The sequence below is a fragment of the Cetorhinus maximus genome, chromosome 32 (assembly GCF_964194155.1).
Source record: "Cetorhinus maximus chromosome 32, sCetMax3.hap1.1, whole genome shotgun sequence".
NCBI classification, from domain to species: Eukaryota; Metazoa; Chordata; class Chondrichthyes; order Lamniformes; family Cetorhinidae; genus Cetorhinus; species Cetorhinus maximus.
The window spans coordinates 8,242,999-8,266,567 of record NC_135910.1 but is presented as its reverse complement, the minus strand read 5'-3'; the positions used below and the strand labels follow the sequence as shown (position 1 = coordinate 8,266,567).

The 23,569-nt window shown below is 46.1% G+C and overlaps 1 protein-coding gene across 3 annotated transcripts in view; it reads left to right on the top strand.

Moving 5' to 3' along the window:
* The first annotated feature begins 273 nt into the window (after positions 1-273).
* LOC144671454 (homeobox protein Meis1-like) overlaps positions 274-23,569 on the top strand; it is a 464,290-nt gene continuing 440,994 nt past the window's right edge. For all 3 annotated transcript variants that reach the window (XM_078533376.1, XM_078533369.1, XM_078533377.1), the window contains exon 1: positions 274-395. In XM_078533376.1, coding sequence (XP_078389502.1) covers positions 378-395 — 18 coding nt within the window. In that variant the 5' untranslated portion in view covers positions 274-377. The remainder of the gene's footprint in view (positions 396-23,569) is intronic.

The window sequence follows — 23,569 nt, the reverse complement described above, 5'->3', positions numbered from 1 at the left end:
GTTTCGGTAGGGACGATGAAGCAGAGCGAAAAAAAAACCTCAGCGCATTGAGAGACAGACAGTGAGAGAGGAAGAGGTTGGAGAGAGAGAGAGAAACTACTCGCTTTTTCATGGTGGGGGGTTGGGGTGGGGGGGTGGGGGGGAGCTTTGACGACTTGTTAATCTGGATAAAGCAATTTCTAAAAATATAAATAAACGTCCAGGCATCTAGGGAGCTGCAAACGTCAATCCTGAAGCCTCCAAAACCCATGTTAACAGAGAGAGAGAGAGAGGGAGAGAGAGAGAGAGGGAGAGAGGGAGAATACTAAATTGGTGTCAACAGTCAGTCCCTTTCTGCCGGTTTATGAAATCGATGTACACCCAAAGCCTCGGTCAGCATGCAGTCGTGGCGTCTGGTATGTGTTGGAGTACACCTCCCTCTTTATTCCGCATTCATATTTCATGTTATTTATTTAAGAATTGCCCAGCGGTTAGAGCGTGGGGCTTTTATTTGTATATTTTAAGGATGTGATAAAAGTGGAGGAACTTCAACGAAAAATATGCTGAGCCGCCGCTTTTAAGGAATTTGAAAACCTCCCTCTGGATTGTTCACCTGCAATTTAATTTTAAAAGATGCTCCGGCAGGAAATGACAGTTGTATGTATCGGAATATACTAGCAAATATTGGAAGTGTTAATTACCTTGCTGGGAGACTTGTGCACAGTAATTCCATCTCTGTTCCTATACTTCTTGGTTTCTGGGTAATAGATGATGTGTGAATGCTTTCTCCCGATTACACACTGCTGCTTTTTTTTGTTTCAAATGCGAAAATGTGAAATGAGTGCAGAGAAAAATCGCGTTTGCGTTTATCCTAATGCCGCCCGATGTAACTCTCCTCTCACACACACACTGACACACTGAAACTGTCTCTCACACACGCTGACACACTGAAACTGACTCTCACACACACTGACACACTGAAACTGTCTCTCACACACACACTGACACACTGAAACTGTCTCTCACACACACTGACACACTGAAACTGTCTCTCACACACACACTGACACACTGAAACTGTCACACACACACTGACACACTGAAACTGTCTCTCACACACACACTGACACACTGAAACTGTCTCTCACACACACTGACACACTGAAACTGTCTCTCACACACACACTGACACACTGAAACTGTCTCTCACACATACTGACACACTGAAACTGTCTCTCACACACACTGACACACTGAAACTGTCTCTCACACACACACTGACACACTGAAACTGTCTCTCACACACACTGACACACTGAAACTGTCTCTCACGCACACACTGACACACTGAAACTGTCTCTCACACACACACTGACACACTGAAACTGTCTCTCACACACACACTGACACACTGAAACTGTCCCTCACACACACTGACACACTGAAACTGTCTCTCCCACACACTGACACACTGAAACTGACTCTCACACACACTGACACACTGAAACTGTCTCTCACACACACACTGACACACTGAAACTGTCTCTCACACACACTGACACACTGAAACTGTCTCTCACACACACACTGACACACTGAAACTGTCTCTCACACACACACTGACACACTGAAACTGTCTCTCACACACACACTGACACACTGAAACTGTCTCTCACACACACTGACACTGTCTCTCACACACACACTGACACACTGAAACTGTCTCTCACACATACTGACACACTGAAACTGTCTCTCACACACACTGACACACTGAAACTGTCCCTCACACACACACTGACACACTGAAACTGTCTCTCACACACACTGACACACTGAAACTGTCTCTCACGCACACACTGACACACTGAAACTGTCTCTCACACACACACTGACACACTGAAACTGTCTCTCACACACACACTGACACACTGAAACTGTCCCTCACACACACTGACACACTGAAACTGTCTCTCACACACACTGACACACTGAAACTGTCTCCCACACACACACTGACACACTGAAACTGTCTCTCACACACACTGACACACTGAAACTGTCTCTCACACACACTGACACACTGAAACTGTCTCTCCCACACACTGACACACTGAAACTGTCTCCCACACACACACTGACACACTGAAACTGTCTCTCACACACACTGACACACTGAAACTGTCTCTCACACACACTGACACACTGAAACTGACTCACACACACTGACACACTGAAACTGTCTCTCACACACACTGACACACTGAAACTGTCTCTCTCACACACTGACACACTGAAACTGACCCTCACACACACTGACACACTGAAACTGTCTCTCACACACACTGACACACTGAAACTGTCTCTCACACACACTGACACACTGAAACTGTCTCTCACACACACACACTGACACACTGAAACTGTCTCTCACACACACTGACACACTGAAACTGTCTCTCTCACACACTGACACACTGAAACTGTCTCTCTCACACACACTGACACACTGAAACTGTCTCTCACACACACACTGACACACAGAAACTGTCTCACACACACTGACACACTGAAACTGTCTCACACACACACACTGACACACTGAAACTGTCTCTCACACACACTGACATACTGAAACTGTCTCTCACACACACACTGACACACTGAAACTGTCTCTCACACACACTGACACACTGAAACTGTCTCTCTCACACACTGACCACACTGAAACTGTCTCTCACACACACTGACACACTGAAACTGTCCCTCACAGACACTGACACACTGAAACTGTCTCTCACACACACACACACTGAAACTGTCTCTCACACACACTGACACACTGAAACTGTCTCTCTCACACACTGACACACTGAAACTGTCTCTCACACACACTGACACACTGAAACTGTCTCTCACACACACACTGACACACTGAAACTGTCTCTCACACACACTGACACACTGAAACTGTCTCTCACACACACTGACACACTGAAACTGACTCACACACACTGACATACTGAAACTGTCTCTCACACACACTGACACACTGAAACTGTCCCTCACACACACACTGACACACTGAAACTGTCTCTCACACACACTGACACACTGAAACTGTCTCTCACGCACACACTGACACACTGAAACTGTTTCTCACACACACACTGACACACTGAAACTGTCTCTCACACACACACTGACACACTGAAACTGACTCACACACACTGACACACTGAAACTGTCTCTCACACACACTGACACACTGAAACTGTCTCTCTCACACACTGACATACTGAAACTGACTCTCACACACACTGACACACTGAAACTGTCTCTCACACACACTGACACACTGAAACTGTCTCTCACACACACTGACACACTGAAACTGTCTCTCTCACACACACACTGACACACTGAAACTGTCTCACACACACACTGACACACTGAAACTGTCTCTCTCACACACTGACACACTGAAACTGTCTCTCTCACACACACTGACACACTGAAACTGTCTCTCACACACACACTGACACACTGAAACTGTCTCACACACACTGACACACTGAAACTGTCTCTCACACACACACTGACACACTGAAACTGTCTCTCACACACACTGACATACTGAAACTGTCTCTCACACACACACTGACACACTGAAACTGTCTCTCACACACACTGACACACTGAAACTGTCTCTCACACACACTGACACACTGGAACTGTCTCTTACACACACACTGACACACTGAAACTGTCTCTCACACACACTGACACACTGAAACTGTCTCTCACACACACACTGACACACTGAAACTGTCTCTCACACACACACTGACACACTGAAACTGTCTCTCACACACACTGACACACTGAAACTGTCTCTCACACACACACTGACACACTGAAACTGTCTCTCACACACACTGACACACTGAAACTGTCTCTCACACACACTGACACACTGAAACTGACTCACACACACTGACACACTGAAACTGTCTCTCACACACACTGACACACTGAAACTGTCTCTCTCACACACTGACACACTGAAACTGACCCTCACACACACTGACACACTGAAACTGTCTCTCACACACACTGACACACTGAAACTGTCTCTCACACACACTGACACACTGAAACTGTCTCTCACACACACACACTGACACACTGAAACTGTCTCTCACACACACTGACACACTGAAACTGTCTCTCTCACACACTGACACACTGAAACTGTCTCTCTCACACACACTGACACACTGAAACTGTCTCTCACACACACACTGACACACAGAAACTGTCTCACACACACTGACACACTGAAACTGTCTCACACACACACACTGACACACTGAAACTGTCTCTCACACACACTGACATACTGAAACTGTCTCTCACACACACACTGACACACTGAAACTGTCTCTCACACACACTGACACACTGAAACTGTCTCTCTCACACACTGACCACACTGAAACTGTCTCTCACACACACTGACACACTGAAACTGTCCCTCACAGACACTGACACACTGAAACTGTCTCTCACACACACACACACTGAAACTGTCTCTCACACACACTGACACACTGAAACTGTCTCTCTCACACACTGACACACTGAAACTGTCTCTCACACACACTGACACACTGAAACTGTCTCTCACACACACACTGACACACTGAAACTGTCTCTCACACACACTGACACACTGAAACTGTCTCTCACACACACTGACACACTGAAACTGACTCACACACACTGACATACTGAAACTGTCTCTCACACACACTGACACACTGAAACTGTCCCTCACACACACACTGACACACTGAAACTGTCTCTCACACACACTGACACACTGAAACTGTCTCTCACGCACACACTGACACACTGAAACTGTTTCTCACACACACACTGACACACTGAAACTGTCTCTCACACACACACTGACACACTGAAACTGACTCACACACACTGACACACTGAAACTGTCTCTCACACACACTGACACACTGAAACTGTCTCTCTCACACACTGACATACTGAAACTGACTCTCACACACACTGACACACTGAAACTGTCTCTCACACACACTGACACACTGAAACTGTCTCTCACACACACTGACACACTGAAACTGTCTCTCTCACACACACACTGACACACTGAAACTGTCTCACACACACACTGACACACTGAAACTGTCTCTCTCACACACTGACACACTGAAACTGTCTCTCTCACACACACTGACACACTGAAACTGTCTCTCACACACACACTGACACACTGAAACTGTCTCACACACACTGACACACTGAAACTGTCTCTCACACACACACTGACACACTGAAACTGTCTCTCACACACACTGACATACTGAAACTGTCTCTCACACACACACTGACACACTGAAACTGTCTCTCACACACACTGACACACTGAAACTGTCTCTCACACACACTGACACACTGGAACTGTCTCTTACACACACACTGACACACTGAAACTGTCTCTCACACACGCTGACACACTGAAACTGTCTCTCACACACACACTGACACACTGAAACTGTCTCTCACACACACACTGACACACTGAAACTGTCTCTCACACACACTGACACACTGAAACTGTCTCTCACACACACTGACACACTGAAACTGTCTCTCACACACACACTGACACACTGAAACTGTGTCTCTCACACACTGACCACACTGAAACTGTCTCTCTCACACACTGACACACTGAAACTGTCTCTCTCACACACTGACACACTGAAACTGTCTCTCACACACACACTGACACACTGAAACTGTCTCTCTCACACACTGACACACTGAAACTGTCTCTCTCACACACTGACCACACTGAAACTGTCTCTCACACACACTGACACACTGAAACTGTCCCTCACAGACACTGACACACTGAAACTGTCTCTCACACACACACACACTGAAACTGTCTCTCACACACACTGACACGCTGAAACTGTCTCTCACACACACACACACTGAAACTGTCCCTCACAGACACTGACACACTGAAACTGTCTCTCTCACACACTGACGCACTGAAACTGTCTCTCACACACACTGACACATTGAAACTGTCTCTCTCACACACTGACACACTGAAACTGTCTCTCACACGCACTGACACACTGAAACTGTCTCTCACACACACTGACAGACTTCAACTCTGTCTCACGCACACACTGACCCACAAACTCACACAAATTGACACACTGAAACTCACACACATACGCTGACACACTGAAACTCTTACGCACATACTGACACTGAAACTCACGCACACACTGACACACAAACTCACACACTGACACACTGAAACTCACAAATTGAAACACTGAAACTCTCACGCACATACTGACACTGAAACTCTGTCTCACGCATACACTGACAGACTGAAACTGTCTCGCACACTAACACAAATACACAGACACTGACACACTGAAACTCATACACACACTGACACACAAACTCTTACACACACACACTGACACACTGAAACTCTCACACACTGACAGGCTGAAACTCTCTCTCACACACACACACTGAAAATCTCACAGGCACTGACACACTGAAACTCTCACACACACTGATACACCGAAACTATTCCTCACACACACTGAAACTCACATACACACACACATACTGACACACTGAAAGGCTGCCTTACACATACCGACACACTGAATCTCTCCCACACATACTCACTGACACGCTAAAACTCACTCACATGCACACACTAACACACTGAAATTCATTCTCACACTCTGGCACACTGAAATTCTCACACACACACACACTGACACACTGAAACTCACACACACCGACACACTGAAACTTTCACACACACACACACACACACACACACCAAACTCTCTCTCTCACACACAGTGACACACTGAAACTCTCTGGCACACACACTGACACACTGAAGCTCACTCACACAGTGACACACTGAAACTCACACGCACTGACACACTGAAATAAAAGGAAAATACTGCGGATGCTGGAAATCTGAAACAAACACAGAAAATGCTGGAAAAATTCAGCAGGTCTAACAGCATCTGTTGTGAGAGAAACAGAGTTATCGTTTTGTGTCCGTATGACTCTTCTTCAGAGCTAAAGAGAAGTGAAAATGTGATATGTAGTGTTTAAGGGGAGTGGAGTAGGTGAAGCTGGTTAGAAGGCCAATGATAGGTGGGGGCAAAGGAGAGATCGACAAAGATGTCATGAAGAAAAGGGCAAAGTGGGTGTTGATGGTAGTGGTAAGGGCTAAAGGAGGTGCTGATGGTGGCATTAAGGTAAGAAAGAAATGTGATAGTAGCAGGACAAGGGTAAGCACTCTGGAAAGAACACCATGAACAAGTGGCAGATGGCCCTTGTGGGGGGTGGGGTTGGGTGGAGGGGAAGGTGGTGGGGAAAAAAGATCGAAAATAGGATAAAAGATGGGGATAAAACAATGAATAAAAATGAAAGTAAATAAAATTAAAATAAGTGAATAAAATTTTTTTAAAATAAATAAAAATGAATATTGAAAAAAGGGGGAAAAAGGGGGTGAGGATGGAGGAGAGAGTTCATGATCTGAAATTGTTGGACTCAATATTCAGTCCGGAAGGCTGTAAAGTGCCTAGTCGGAAGATGAGGTGCTGTTCCTCCAGTTTGCGTTGAGCTTCACTGGAACAATGCAGCAGGCCAAGGACGGACATGTGGGCATGAGAGCAGGGTGGAGTGTTGAAATGGCAAGCGACAGGGAGGTCTGGGTAATGCTTGCGGACAGACCGAAGGTGTTTCGCAAAGCAGTCACCCAGTCTGCGTTTGGTCTCTCCAATGTAGAGGAGACCGCATTGGGAGCAATGAATGCAGTAGACTAAATTGAAGGAAGTGCAAGTGAAGCGCTGCTTCACTTGAAAGGAGTGTTTGGGCCCTTGGACGGTGAGGAGGGGGGAGATAAATGGGCAGGTGTTGCACATTATGCGATTGCATAGGAAGGTGCCGTGGGAAGGGGATGAGGAATTGGGGGTAATGGAAGAGTGGACCAGGGTGTCTTGGAGGGAATGGTCCCTATGGAATGCTGATAGCGGGGGAGAAGGGAAGATGTGTTTGGTGGTGGCATCATGCTGGAGTTGGCGGAAATGGCGGAGGATGATCCTTTGAATGTGGAGGCTGGTGGGGTGAAAATTGAGGGCAAGGGGGACCCTATCATGGTTCTGGGAGGGAGGGGAATGTGTGAGGGCAGAGGCGCGGGAGATGAGCCGGACACGGTTGAGGGCTCTGTAAACCACAGTGGGGGGTAATCTCAGTTAAGGAAGAAGACAGACATGTCAGAAGCGCCATTTTGGAAAGTAGCATCACTGGAACAGATGTGACGGAGGCGAAGGAACTGAGAGAATGGGATGGAGTCCTTACAGGAAGCGGGGTGTGAGGAGCTGTAGTCGAGGTAGCTGTGGGAGTTGGTAGGCTTGTAATGAATATTGGTGGATAGTCTATCACCAGAAATAGAGACAGAGAGGTCAAGGAAGGGAAGGGAAGTGTCGGAGATTGACCATGTGAAGGTGATGGAGGGGTGGAGATCGGAAGCAAAATTGATAAATGTTTCCAGGTTCAGACGAGAGCATGAAGCAGCACCGAAGCAGTCATTGATCTACTGGAGAAAGAATTGTTCATGGTGTTCTTTTCAGGGTGCTCACCCTTGCCCTGCTATTATCAAGTTTCTTTCTGACCTCAATGCCACCATCAGCACCTCCTCTAGCCAATACCACTACCATTAACATCCCTTTGTCCTTTTGGTCATGACATCTTTGTCAATCTCTCCTTTGCCTCCACCTATTGCTGGCCTTCTATCCAGCTTCACCTGCTCCACTCCCCTTAAACACTATAAATTTCATCACATTTTCACTTCTCTTTAGCTCTGAAGAAGAGTCATACGGACTCGAAACGTTAACTCTGTTTTTCTCTCCACAGATGCTGTCAGACCTGCTGCATTTTTCAAGCATTTTTGACACCCTGAAACCTGTCTCTCACACACACTGACACAGTGAAACTCTCTCTCACACACACACACACACACACACACACTGACACAGTGAAACTCTCTCTCAGACACACACACACGTACTGAAACTCTCACACACACTGACACAGTGAAACTCTCACACACACACACTGACACAGTGAAACTCTCTCTCACACACACACACACGTACTGAAACTCTCACACACACACAGTGACACAGTGAAACTCTCTCTCACACACACACACGTACTGAAACTCTCACACACACACAGTGGCACAGTGAAATTCTCTCTCAGACACACACACGTACTGAAACTCTCACACACACACAGTGGCACAGTGAAATTCTCTCTCAGACACACACACGTACTGAAACTCTCACACACACTGACACAGTGAAACTCTCTCTCAGACACACACACGTACTGAAACTCTCACACACACTGACACAGTGAAACTCTCTCTCAGACACACACACGTACTGAAACTCTCACACACACTGACACAGTGAAACTCTCTCTCTCACACACACACACACACTGACACACTGAAACTCACACATACACAAACACACACACACTGACACACTGAAACTCTCTCTCTCTCACACACACACACACACACACACACTCACACATCCTTGAAACTCTCACACACACAAACACCCTAAAATTCTGCTCACACACAGCAACACACTAAAATTCTCTCATGCACACACAGACCCACTGACACACTGGAACTCCCTCTCACACACAAACTGACACTGAATCTTTCACACACACACACTGACATACAAATTCTCACGCACACTGACACACTAAAACTCTCTCACACACACTGACACACTGAAACTCTCTCTCACACTGAAACTCTCACACACTGAAACTCTCTCTCACACAAACTGACATAGTGAATCTCTAACACACACTGCCACACTGAAAATCTCTCACACATACATGTTTACACAATGAAACTCACACACAGACGCATACAGAAACTATCACACATGCTGACACACTGAAACTCTCTCACTCTCACACAGATTGAAGCTCTCACACACACTGATGCACTAAAACTCACTCACACACACACACACACAAACTGACATACTGAAACTCACTCAGACACACTGCCACACAGAAACTCACTCACAGACACACACACTGAAACTCACAAACATCCGGGTGCACTGAAACATATTCACACACACTGACACACTGAAACGCACACACACACACATACACTGATACAGTGAAACTATCACACAGAGATTGACACACTTAAACTCCCACACACATACTGACATACTGAAACTCACACACACACTGACTCACTGAATCTCACTCACTGACAGACACACTGGCACAGTGGAACTCTCACACACGCACACTGTAACACTGAAACTCTCCCTCTCACACAGACAGACACACTGAAACTCTCTCACACACACAAAAAAACACACACACACAAACTCACACACACACTCTGACACACTGAAAATCACACACACACATACACACACGCACAGACATGCTGAGACTCTCCCTCACACACTGAAAGTCTCTCTCTCTCACGCACACACACATACACACACACACACACATAACCTCTCACACAAACTGACACACTGAAACTCTCTCTCACACACAGATTGAAACTCTGACACACACTGACACACTAAAAGCCTGCTCACACAGTGACACACTGAAACTCTTCCTCACACACACTGACACACTGAAACTCACACAGACACGCACACCCTGACACACTGAAATTCATCCACACACTAAAACATTGAAACCCAAACACACACACTGACACATTGAAATGCTTTCACACACTCTGCAACACTGAAACTCACTCTCACACACACTGACACACTGAAAATCACTCTCTCACACACGGTGACACACAGAAACTCTTTCACACACATGCACACTGAAACTCTCTCTCACACACTGACACACAAACTCTCTCAAACACACACTGAAACATTGAAACTCAAACACACACACTGACACACTGAAAATCTAACACAAACTGACACAGTGAAAGTATCACACAGAGACTAACACACTGAAACTCTCTCTCACACACATACTAACATACTGAAACTCACACACACACTCACTCACTGACACTTGCACACACAGACACACTGGCACAGTGAAACTCTCTCTCACACACACTGTAACACTGAAACTCTCTCTCACACACACTGACACACTGAAAGTCACACTCGCAATGACTGACACACTGAAACTCTCACAAACACACACAGACTCCCTGAAACTCACACACGCACACTGACATATTGAAACATACTCACACATCCTGACACACTGAAACTCACACACACTGACTCACTGACACTCACACACAGACACACTGGCACAGTGAAACTCTCTCACACACACACTGTAATACTGAAACTCTCTCTCTCACACACACTGACACACTGAAAGCCACACTTGCAATGACTGACAGACTGAAACTCTCACAAACACACTCTGACGCATTGAAACATACTCACACATACTGACGCACTGAAACTACTCACGCACACACTGATATACTGAAGCTCACACACACTGACACACTGAAACATCTCACACACACACTGATATACTGAAACTCTAACACACACTGACACACTGAAACTCACATACACACTGAAACTCTAACATAAACTGATACAGCGAAACTATCACACAGAGACTGACACACTGAAACTCTCTCATACATACATTGACATACTGCAACACACACACACTGACTCACTGAAACTCACACACACACATACACACACTGACACACTGAAACTCACTTATGCATGTACACTAACACACTGAAATTGTTTGTCTCACACATACACACACACTGAATCTCACACAAAACACACTGGCACACTGAAATTAATTCAAACATGCACACTGACATACTGAAACTCTCACACACACACTGACTCATTGAAACTCAGTCACAGACAGACACACTGGCACAATGAAACTCACACACGTACACTGTAACACTGAAACTCTGTCTCTCTCACACACTGATACACTGAAACTCTCGCACACACACAAAAAAACCCACACAGACACATACACAGAAACTCACACACACATAAATTGGCACACTGAAAATCTCACATGCATTGACACACTGAAACTCTCCCACACACACTCTGACACACTGGAACTCACACTGAAACTCACACACACACATACATACTGAAACTCACATACACATATGCTGACACCTTAAAACTCACTCACACACATACACTAACACACTGAAGTTCTCTCTCTCTCACACACACACACACACACACACTGACACACTGAAACTCACACAAACACACCGGCACACTGAAACTCACTCAAAAACACACTCTGACACACCAAAACTCTCTCACACACACTGAATCACTGAAAACCACTCGCACACAAGCACTGAAACACTGAAACTCAGGCACAAACACACTGACATACTGAAACTCTCTCTTTCTCTCACACACAGACAGACACTGAAACTCTCACACACACATGCTGACACACTGAAACTCTCTCTTATACAGTGTGTCAAACTGAACCTCACTCACACACACACTGACACGCTAAAACTCTCCCTCACACACACTGCCACAATGAAACTCTCTGACACACACATTTACACACTGAAACCCACACTCACACACACTGACATACAGAAACTCTCTCTCACACACACACAGACAGACAGACACACACACACACAGAAACTCTCACACAAACTGACACATGAAGCTCTGCTCACACACACTGACACACTGAAAATCTCTCACACACACACATTTACACACTGAAGCTCACACATATTAACACACTGAAACTCTCTCTCTCTCAAACACACACACACACGCACAGAAACTCACACAAACTGACACCCTGAAACTCTGCTCACAGACACTGACACACTGAAACTCTCAAACACACACTGAAATATTGAAACTCAAACACACACACTGACACACTGAAGCTCACACACACACACACTGACACACTGAAACTCTCTCACACACACATACTGTAACACTGAAACTCTCTCTCTCACACATGCTGACACACTGAAACTCTCGCACACACAAAAAACACACACACACACACACACACGCAGAAACTCATGCACATTGACGCATTGAAACTCACACACACATACACTGACAAACTGAAACTCTCTCACACACACACTGGCACACTGAAACTCTCACACATGTTGACACACTGGAAGTCTCCCACACACACTCTGACATGTTGAAACTCGCACACACACACATACACACACACACTGACACACTGAAAGTCTCTCTCTCACACACAGACAGACAGACACACACACACAGAAACTCTCACAGAAACTGACACTTGAAGCTCTGCTCACATACACTGACACTGAAAATCTCCCTCACACACGCTGAAACTCTCTCTCTCTCTCTCACACACACACACATACACACACATTGACACACTGAAACTCACACAAAACACACTCTGACACACCGAACCTCTCTCACACATGCTGAAACACTGAAAATCACTTGCGCACATGCACTGACACACTGAAACGCAGGCACAAACACACTGACACTCTCTCTGACACACACACACACAAAGACACATTGACACTCACACACACTGACATACTGAAACTCTCTTATACGATGTGACACTGAAACTCACTCACATACACTGACATACTGAAACACACACAGACTGCAAACTGAAACTCATACACTCACACTGACACACTGTAACTCTCTCTCTTACACACACACAAACACTGAAACTCACGCACACACATGGACACACTGAAAATCACTCCCACACATACACTGACACACTGAAACTCTCTCACACACACACACACACACTAACACACTGAATCTCTCTCTCACACACTGACACACTGAAACTCTCATACACACTGACACACTGAAACTCTCACACACTGAAAATCTCTCTCACACACATTGATACACTGAACCTCACACACACACACACACAGATACACACATGCACACACACACACACACACACACACACACACGTTCTGCCACGCTGAAACTCACACACACCGCAAACTGAAACTCACACACTCACACTGACACACTGAAACTGTCTCTCTCACACACACTGACACAGTGAAACTCATGCACACACACACACACACACACACAGGCACACTGAAACTCTCTGTCACACAGACACAAACGCTGAAGCTCTACAGCACACACTGACACACTGAAACACACACAAACACACAATGACATGCTGAAACTCACTCACACAATCTGACACACTGAAACTGTCTCTCTTACGCACAGTGACACACTGAAACACACACACTGACTCACTGAAACTCACACACACAAACTGACATACTGAAACTCTCTCACACACACACACAAAAACACAGACACACTGAACCTCACACGCACACACACTGACACGCTGAAAATCAGACACATACAATGACACACTGAAACTCACTCTCATGCACACTGAAATTCACACACACACACCGCAAACTGAAACTCACTCCCACACTGACACATTGAAACTCTCTCACCCCCACACACAGAAGCCCTCTCACACACACACACAAACACACACACACATTGAAACTCTCACACGAACTGACTCACTGAAACACACACACAATCTGAAGCACTGAAGCTCTCTCTCTCACACACACACTGAAACTCCCACATAATGAAACTCTCACACACATTGACAAGCTGGAACTGTCACACACACACACGCTGACACACTGAAACTCTCACACACAAACTGACACACCAAAACTCACTCTCTCTCTCTCTCTCTCTCACACACACACGCACGCAGACATACACACACACTCTGTCACACTGAAACTCTCTCTCATACAGAAACAAACACTGAAACTCTCTCACACACACTGACACACTGAAAATCACTCCCACACACACTGACATACTGAAATGCACACACACACTGACACACTGAAACTCACACATACACACTGACACACTGAAACTCACACACATGCACACACTAGCACACTGAATCTCTCTCTCACACACACTGACACACTGAAACTCAAACACACATTGAACCTCACTCTCTCACACACTAACACTGAAACTCTCACACACTGACACACTGAAACTCACACACACGCACACACACTAGCACACTGAATCTCTCTCTCACACACACTGACACACTGAAACTCAAACACACACTGAACCTCACTCTCTCACACACTAACACACTGAAACTCTCACACACTGACACACTGAAACTGTCTCTCACACGCATTGATACACTGAACCTCACACATACACACACACACACACACACGTTCTGCCACACTGAAACTCACACACACTGCAAACTGAAACTCACACACTCACACTGACACACTGAAACTGTCTCTCACACACACATTGACACAGTGAAACTCACGTGCACACACACCAACACACACAGACAGACATTGGCACACTGAAACTCTCTGTCATACATACGCAAACGCTGAAACTCTCCAGCACACACTGACACACTGAAACACACACAAACACACAATGACATACTGAAACTCTCAGTCACACAACCTGACACACTGAAATTGTCTCTCCCACGCACACTGACACACTGAAACACACACATTGATGCACTAAAACTCACTCACACGTGCTGACAGACAAACTTTCACATACACACGGACACACTTAAACATATACACACTGACTCACTGAAACTCACACACACACACACACACACACACACTGACACGCAGAAAATCAGGCACACACACTGACACACTGAAATTCTCTCACACGCACGCACAGAGCAACTCTCCCTCACACACACTGGCACACTGAAACTCACACACACACACCGCAAACTAAAACTCACACCCACACTGACACATTGAAACTCTTTCACCCCCACACACACAATCGTGTGCGCAAACACACACACACACACACACACAGAAACTTTATCACAAACATTGACACTGACACTATTGACACACTAAAACACTCTCTCACACGCACAAAAACACAAACACACATACATACACATTCTATCACACACAGACTGACACTGAAAATCCGTTTCCCTCACACATTCACCATTACACAGGCATACACCAAAGCCCTCTCACACGCACTCACTAATACACAGACACACAAACTCTCTCTCATGCACACTAACACACATACATTCACACACACACACATTGAAACTCACACACACTGACACGCTGAAACTGTCACACACACACACGCACAAACGGACACGCACATGCACACACGCTGACACACTGAAACTCTCACACACAAACTGACACCCCGAAACTCTCTCTCTTTCACACACACACACGCAGACATACACACACAGACACACACTCTGACACACTGAAACTCTCACATGCACTGCAACCTGAAACTCACACTTACACGGACACACTGTAACTCTCTCTCATACAGAGACAAACACTGAAACTCTCTCACACACACTGACACACTGAAATGCACACACACACACACATACACACAGTGACACATTGAAAGTCACACACACACGCACACAAACTAACACACTGAATCTCTCTCTCATACACACTGACACACTGAAACTCAAACACACACTGAACCTCATTCTCTCATACAGTGACACACTAAAACTCTCACACACACTGACACACTGAAAATCTCTCTCACACACATTGACACACTGAACCTCACACACACACACACACAAACAGAATCACAGAATCACACAGTGCAGGAGAGGCCCTTCCGCCCATCGAGTCTGCACTGACACGTGAGAAACACCTGACCTACCCACCTAATCCCATTTACCAGCACTTGGCCCATGGCCTTGAATGTTATGACGTGCCAAGTGCTCATCCAGGTACTTTTTAAAGGATGTGAGGCTAACCCGCCTCCACCACCCTCCCAGGCAGCGCATTCCAGACCCTCACCACCCTCTGGGTCAAAAGGTTTTTCCTCACATCCCCCCCTAAACCTCCTGCCCCTCACATTGAACTTGTGACCCCTCGTGACTGACCCTTCAACTAAGGGGAACAGCTGCTCCCTATCCACCCTGTCCATGCCCCTCATAATCTTGTACACCTCGATCAGGTCGCCCCTCAGTCTTCTCTGCTCCAACGAAAACAACCCAAGTCTATCCAACTTCTCTTCATAACTTAAATGTTTCATCCCAGGCAACATCCTGGTGAATCCCCTCTGCACCCCCTCCAGTGCAATCACATCCTTCCTATAATGTGGCGAACAGAACTGCACACAGTACTCCAGCTGTGGCCTTACCAGGGTTCTATACAATGCACACACACACACAAACTGACACACTGAAACTCACACACAGATTTTGACACACTGAAACTCTGTCTCACACACACTAGCACACTGAAACTCACACACACATGCTGACATAGTGAAACTCATACATACACACACACTGACACTCTAAAACTCACTCACACATACACACACACACACACACACACCCTGACACACTGAAAGTTCACACACACACTGACAAACTCAAACTCTCCCTCTCATACACTCACTGAAACTCTCTCATACACTCTGACACACTGAAAATCTCTCCCACACACACTGACACACTGCAACTCACACACTCGCACTGACACGCTGTAACTCTCTCTCACACACTGACACACTGTAACTCTCTCTCATACACAGACAAACACTGAAACTCTCTCGCACACACTGACACACTGAAATTCTCTTTCACGCACTGACACACTGCAACTCACACACTGCAACTCACACACTTGCATTGACAAACTGTAACTCTCTCTCACACACTGACACACTGAAACTCACACACACACACTGACTCACTGAAACTGTCTCTCTCGCACAGTGACACAGTGAAACTCTCTCACAAACACTATCACACTGAAATTCACACACAAACACTGACACACTGAAACTCACACACACGCACTGACTCACTGAAACTCTCATATATGGACTGACACACTGAAACTCACACACACTCTGACACACTGAAACTCTCTCAAGCACAATGACACACTGAAACTCACACACACTGACACACTGAAAATCTCTCTCACACACACTGATACACTGAAATGCACACACACACGTTCTGCCACACTGAAACTCACACACACTGCAAACTGAAATTCACACACTCACACTGACACACTGAAACTGTCCCATACACTCACACTTGCACACAAACAGACACACACGCACACACACACAGAATCACAGAATCACACAGTGCAGAAGAGGCCTTTCGGCCCATCGAGTCTGCACCGACACGTGAGAAACACCTGACCTACCTACCTAACCCCATTTACCAGCACTTGGCCCATAGCCTTGAATGTTATGACGTGCCAAGTGCTCATCCAGGTACTTTTTAAAGGATGTGAGGCAACCCGCCTCCACCACCCTCCCAGGCAGCGCATTCCAGACCGTCACCACCCTCTGGGTAAAAAAGCTTTTCCTCACATCCCCCCTAAACCTCCTGCCCCTCACTTTGAACTTGTGCCCCCTCGTGACTGACCCTTCAACTAAGGGGAACAGCTGCTCCCTATCCACCCTGTCCATGCCCCTCATAATCTTATACACCTCGATCAGGTCACCCCTCAGTCTTCTCTGCTCCAACGAAAACAACCCAAGTCAATCCAACCTCTCTTCATAACTTAAATGTTTCATCCCAGGCAACATCCTGGTGAATCTCCTCTGCACCCCCTCCAGTGAAATTACATCCTTCCTATAATGTGGCGACCAGATCTGCACACAGTACTCCAGCTGTGGCCTCATCAAGGTTCTATACAACGCACACACACACGCTGACACACTGAAACTCTCTCTGTCACACACACTAGCACTGAAACTCACACACAGATACTGACATAGTGAAACTCACACATACACACACACCGACACTCTGAAACTCTCTCACGCTCACATACACACTGAAACTCACACACACACTGACGCACTGAAACTCTTACACACACGCTGACAAACTCAAACTCTCCGTCTCAAACACTGACTCACTGAAACTCTCTCATACACTGACACACTGAAAATCTCTCCCGCACACTCATTGACACACTGAAATTCACACACACATACACACTGACACACTGTAACTCTCTCTCATACACAAACACTTAAACTCTCTCATACACACTGAAATTCTCTCCCCCACACACACTGACACACTGCAACCCACACACTCGCACTGACACGCTGTAACTCTCATACACAGACACACTGAAACTGTCTCCCACACACACAGTGACACACTGAAATGCACACACACACACACACACACACACACACTGACAGACTGAAACTCACACACACACACACTGAAGCTCTCTCTCTCACATACTGACACAGGGAAACTCTCTCACACACACTGACACACTGAAACTCTCTCACACACTGGCACACTGAAAATCTCACACACACTGATACACTGAACCTCTGACACACATACACACACACACACACACACACACGTGCTCTGTCACACTGAAACTCACACACACTGCAAACTGAAACTCACACACTCACACTGGAACACTGAAACTGTCTCTCACACACACTGACACAGTGAAACTCATGCACACACACACACACACACACACATTGGCACACTAGATTTCTCTGTCACACATACACAAATGCTGAAGCTCTCCTGCACACACTGACACACTGAAACACACAAACACACAATGTCACACTGAAACTCTGACTCACACAATCTGACACACTGAAACTGTCTCTCTCACGCACACTGACACACAAAAACACACACATTGACGCACTGAAACTCACTCACACACACTGACAGACAAACCCTCACATTCACACGGACACACTTAAACACACGCACACTGACTCACTGAAACTCACATACACAAACTGACAAACTGAAACTCTCTCTCTCTCACACACACACACACACACAAACACACAGGCACACTGAAACTCACACACACACACACTGACACGCTGAAAACCAGACACAGACACTGACACACTGAAACACACTCACATACACTGACACACTGAAACTCATTCTCATGCACACTGGCACACTGAAACTCACACACACACTGACACATTGAAACTCTCTCACCCCCACACACACAATTGTGTGTGCACACACACACACACACACACAGAAACTTTATCACAAACACTGACACTGAAACTCTCACACACACTGACACACTGAAACACTCTCTCTCACACACACAAACACACATACATACACACTCTATTACACACAGACTGACACTGAAAATTCGTTTCCCACACACATTCACCATTACCACAGGCATACACCAAAGCCCTCTCACACACACTCACTAATACATAGACACACAAACTCTCTCTCATGCACACTAACACACATACATACACACACACACAAACACACACACACATTGAAACTCTCACACAAACTGACTCACTGAAACACACACAATCTGAAGCACTGAAGCTCTCTCTCTCACACACACACTGAAACTCCCACATAATGAAACTCACACACACTGACACACTGAAACTCACTTTCACACACACTGACACACTGAAACTGTAACACGCACACACTGACACACTGAAACTCTCTCTCTCTCACACACACACACAAACAGACACATTTAAACTCATACGCACACACACTGACATGCTGAAAATCATACACACATACTGACATACTGAAACACACTCACACACACTGATACACTGAAACTCTCTCACCCCCACACACATAATCGTGCATGTGCATGTGCACACACACACACACACACACACACACAGAAACTTTATCACAAACACTGACACTGAAACTCACACACACGCACTGACACACTGAAACACTCTCTCTCTCTCACACACAAACACACATACACACACACTCTAGCACACACAGGCTGACACTGAAAATCCCTCTCCCACACACATTCACCATTATACAGACTTACACTGAAGCCCTCTCACACACACTAACTAATACACAGACACACAAACTCTCTCTCATGCACACTATTGCACAGACACACACTGAAACTCTCTCTCACACACACACACACATACACTTTCAATAACACACACATACGCAAACTAAAACACACACACACTCACACACTCACTATCACAGACACACACACTGACACTGAAACTCTCGCTTTTATATGCACTCACTATTACACAGACACATACTGAAACTCTCTTACACGCATGCTGACGCACTGAAACTCACACACACATGCACACTGACATATGGAAACTCCCACACACACACTGGAACTCTCTCCCACTCACACACTGACACGCTGAAACACACACACATGCGCACACACACACACAGACACACACACACTGAAACTCTCCCACACACACAATGAAATTCTCTCTCTCTCACACACACATAGATGCATACACACACGCTGACACACTGAATCCCCCTCTCACAAACACTAACACACTGAAGCACTCTGACTCACACACACACAGCCATACTGAAACTCTCCCTCTCACACACACACACACTTACACGCTGAAAACCACTCTCACACACAAGCACTGTCTCACATACATACACACACACGCGCACACACATGCACACAAACTATCACACATAAACCCACGCTGAAACTCTCCCTCCCACTCACATTCACCATTACACAGACACGCACTGAAATTCTCTCACACACACACATATGCTTTCTATAACACACACGTACAAACTAAAACACATACCTACGCACTAACTATCACAGACACACACAAACACTGGAACTCTCTCACACACACTCACTATCACTAGAGACACACACTAAAATACACTCGCACACACACACACTCACCATCACACAGGCACACACACATTGACAACATTGAAACTCTCTCACACACACTGACACACTGAAACTCACACACATGGACACATTGAAACTCTCCCACAGGCACACTGAAACTCCCTCTCTCACACACAAACTGTCACACATACAAGCATTATCAGACACATACTATCACACGCACTGACACTGAAACTCTCCCTCCCACACAGATTCACCGTTACATAGACACACACTGAAACATTAATACACAGACACACAAACTCTTTTTCACACACACTATGACGCAGACACATACTAAAACTCCCTCTCTCACGCACACACATACACTTTCTACAACACACATATACACAAACTAAACACACACTCATGCGCTCACTATCACAGACACACACACTTACACACTGAAACCCTCTCTCACACACACACTGGCACACTGAAACTCTCACACACGCACGCACACACACACACACACACAGACACACTAAAACACACACACTGAAACTCTCACACACACACTTTGACACACTGAAACTCTCTCACACACAGAAACTCACACACAGATACGCTGAAACCCTCGAACACGCAATGACACACTGAAGCTCTGTCTCACACACACTGACACACTGAAACTCAGACACACACAGCCTGTCAGACTGAGACTCGCTCACACATGCACTGACACACTGAAACTCATACACACGCTAACACACTGAAACTCTCACACACACACATTGATGCACTGAAACTCACTCAGACACACTTACACACTGAAACTTACACACATAGACACACTGGAACTCTCAGAATCACAGAATCGCAGAATCACACAGTGCAGAAGAGGCCTTTCGGCCCATCAAGTCTGCACCGACACGTGAGAAACACCTGACCTACCCACCTAATCCCATTTACCAGCACCTGGCCCATAGCCTTGAATGTTATGATGCGCCAAGTGCTCATCCAGGTACTTTTTAAAGGACGTGAGGCAACCCGACTCCACCACCCTCCCAGGCAGCACATTCCAGACCGTCACCACCCTCTGGGTAAAAAAGCTTTTCCTCACATCCCCCCCTAAACCTCCTGCCCCTCACCTTGAACTTGTGTCCCCTCGTGACTGACCCTTCAACTAAGGGGAACAGCTGCTCCCTATCCACCCTGTCCATGCCCCTCATAATCTTGTACACCTCGATCAGGTCACCCCTCAGTCTTCTCTGCTCCAACGAAAACAACCCAAATCTATCCAACCTCTCTTCATAACTTAAATGTTTCATCCCAGGCAACATCCTGGTGAATCTCCTCTGCACCCCCTCCAGTACAATCACATCCTTCCTATAATGTGGCGACCAGAACTGCACTAAGTACTCCAGCTGTGGCCTCACCAAGGTTCTATACAACTCCAACATGACCTCCCTACTTTTGTAACCTATGCCTCGATTGATAAAGGCAAGTGTTCCATATGCCTTTTTCACCACCCCACTAACATGCCCCTCCGCCTTCAGAGATCTATGGACACACACGCCAAGGTCCCTTTGTTCCTCAGAACTTCAAGAACAAAGAACAAAGAAAAGT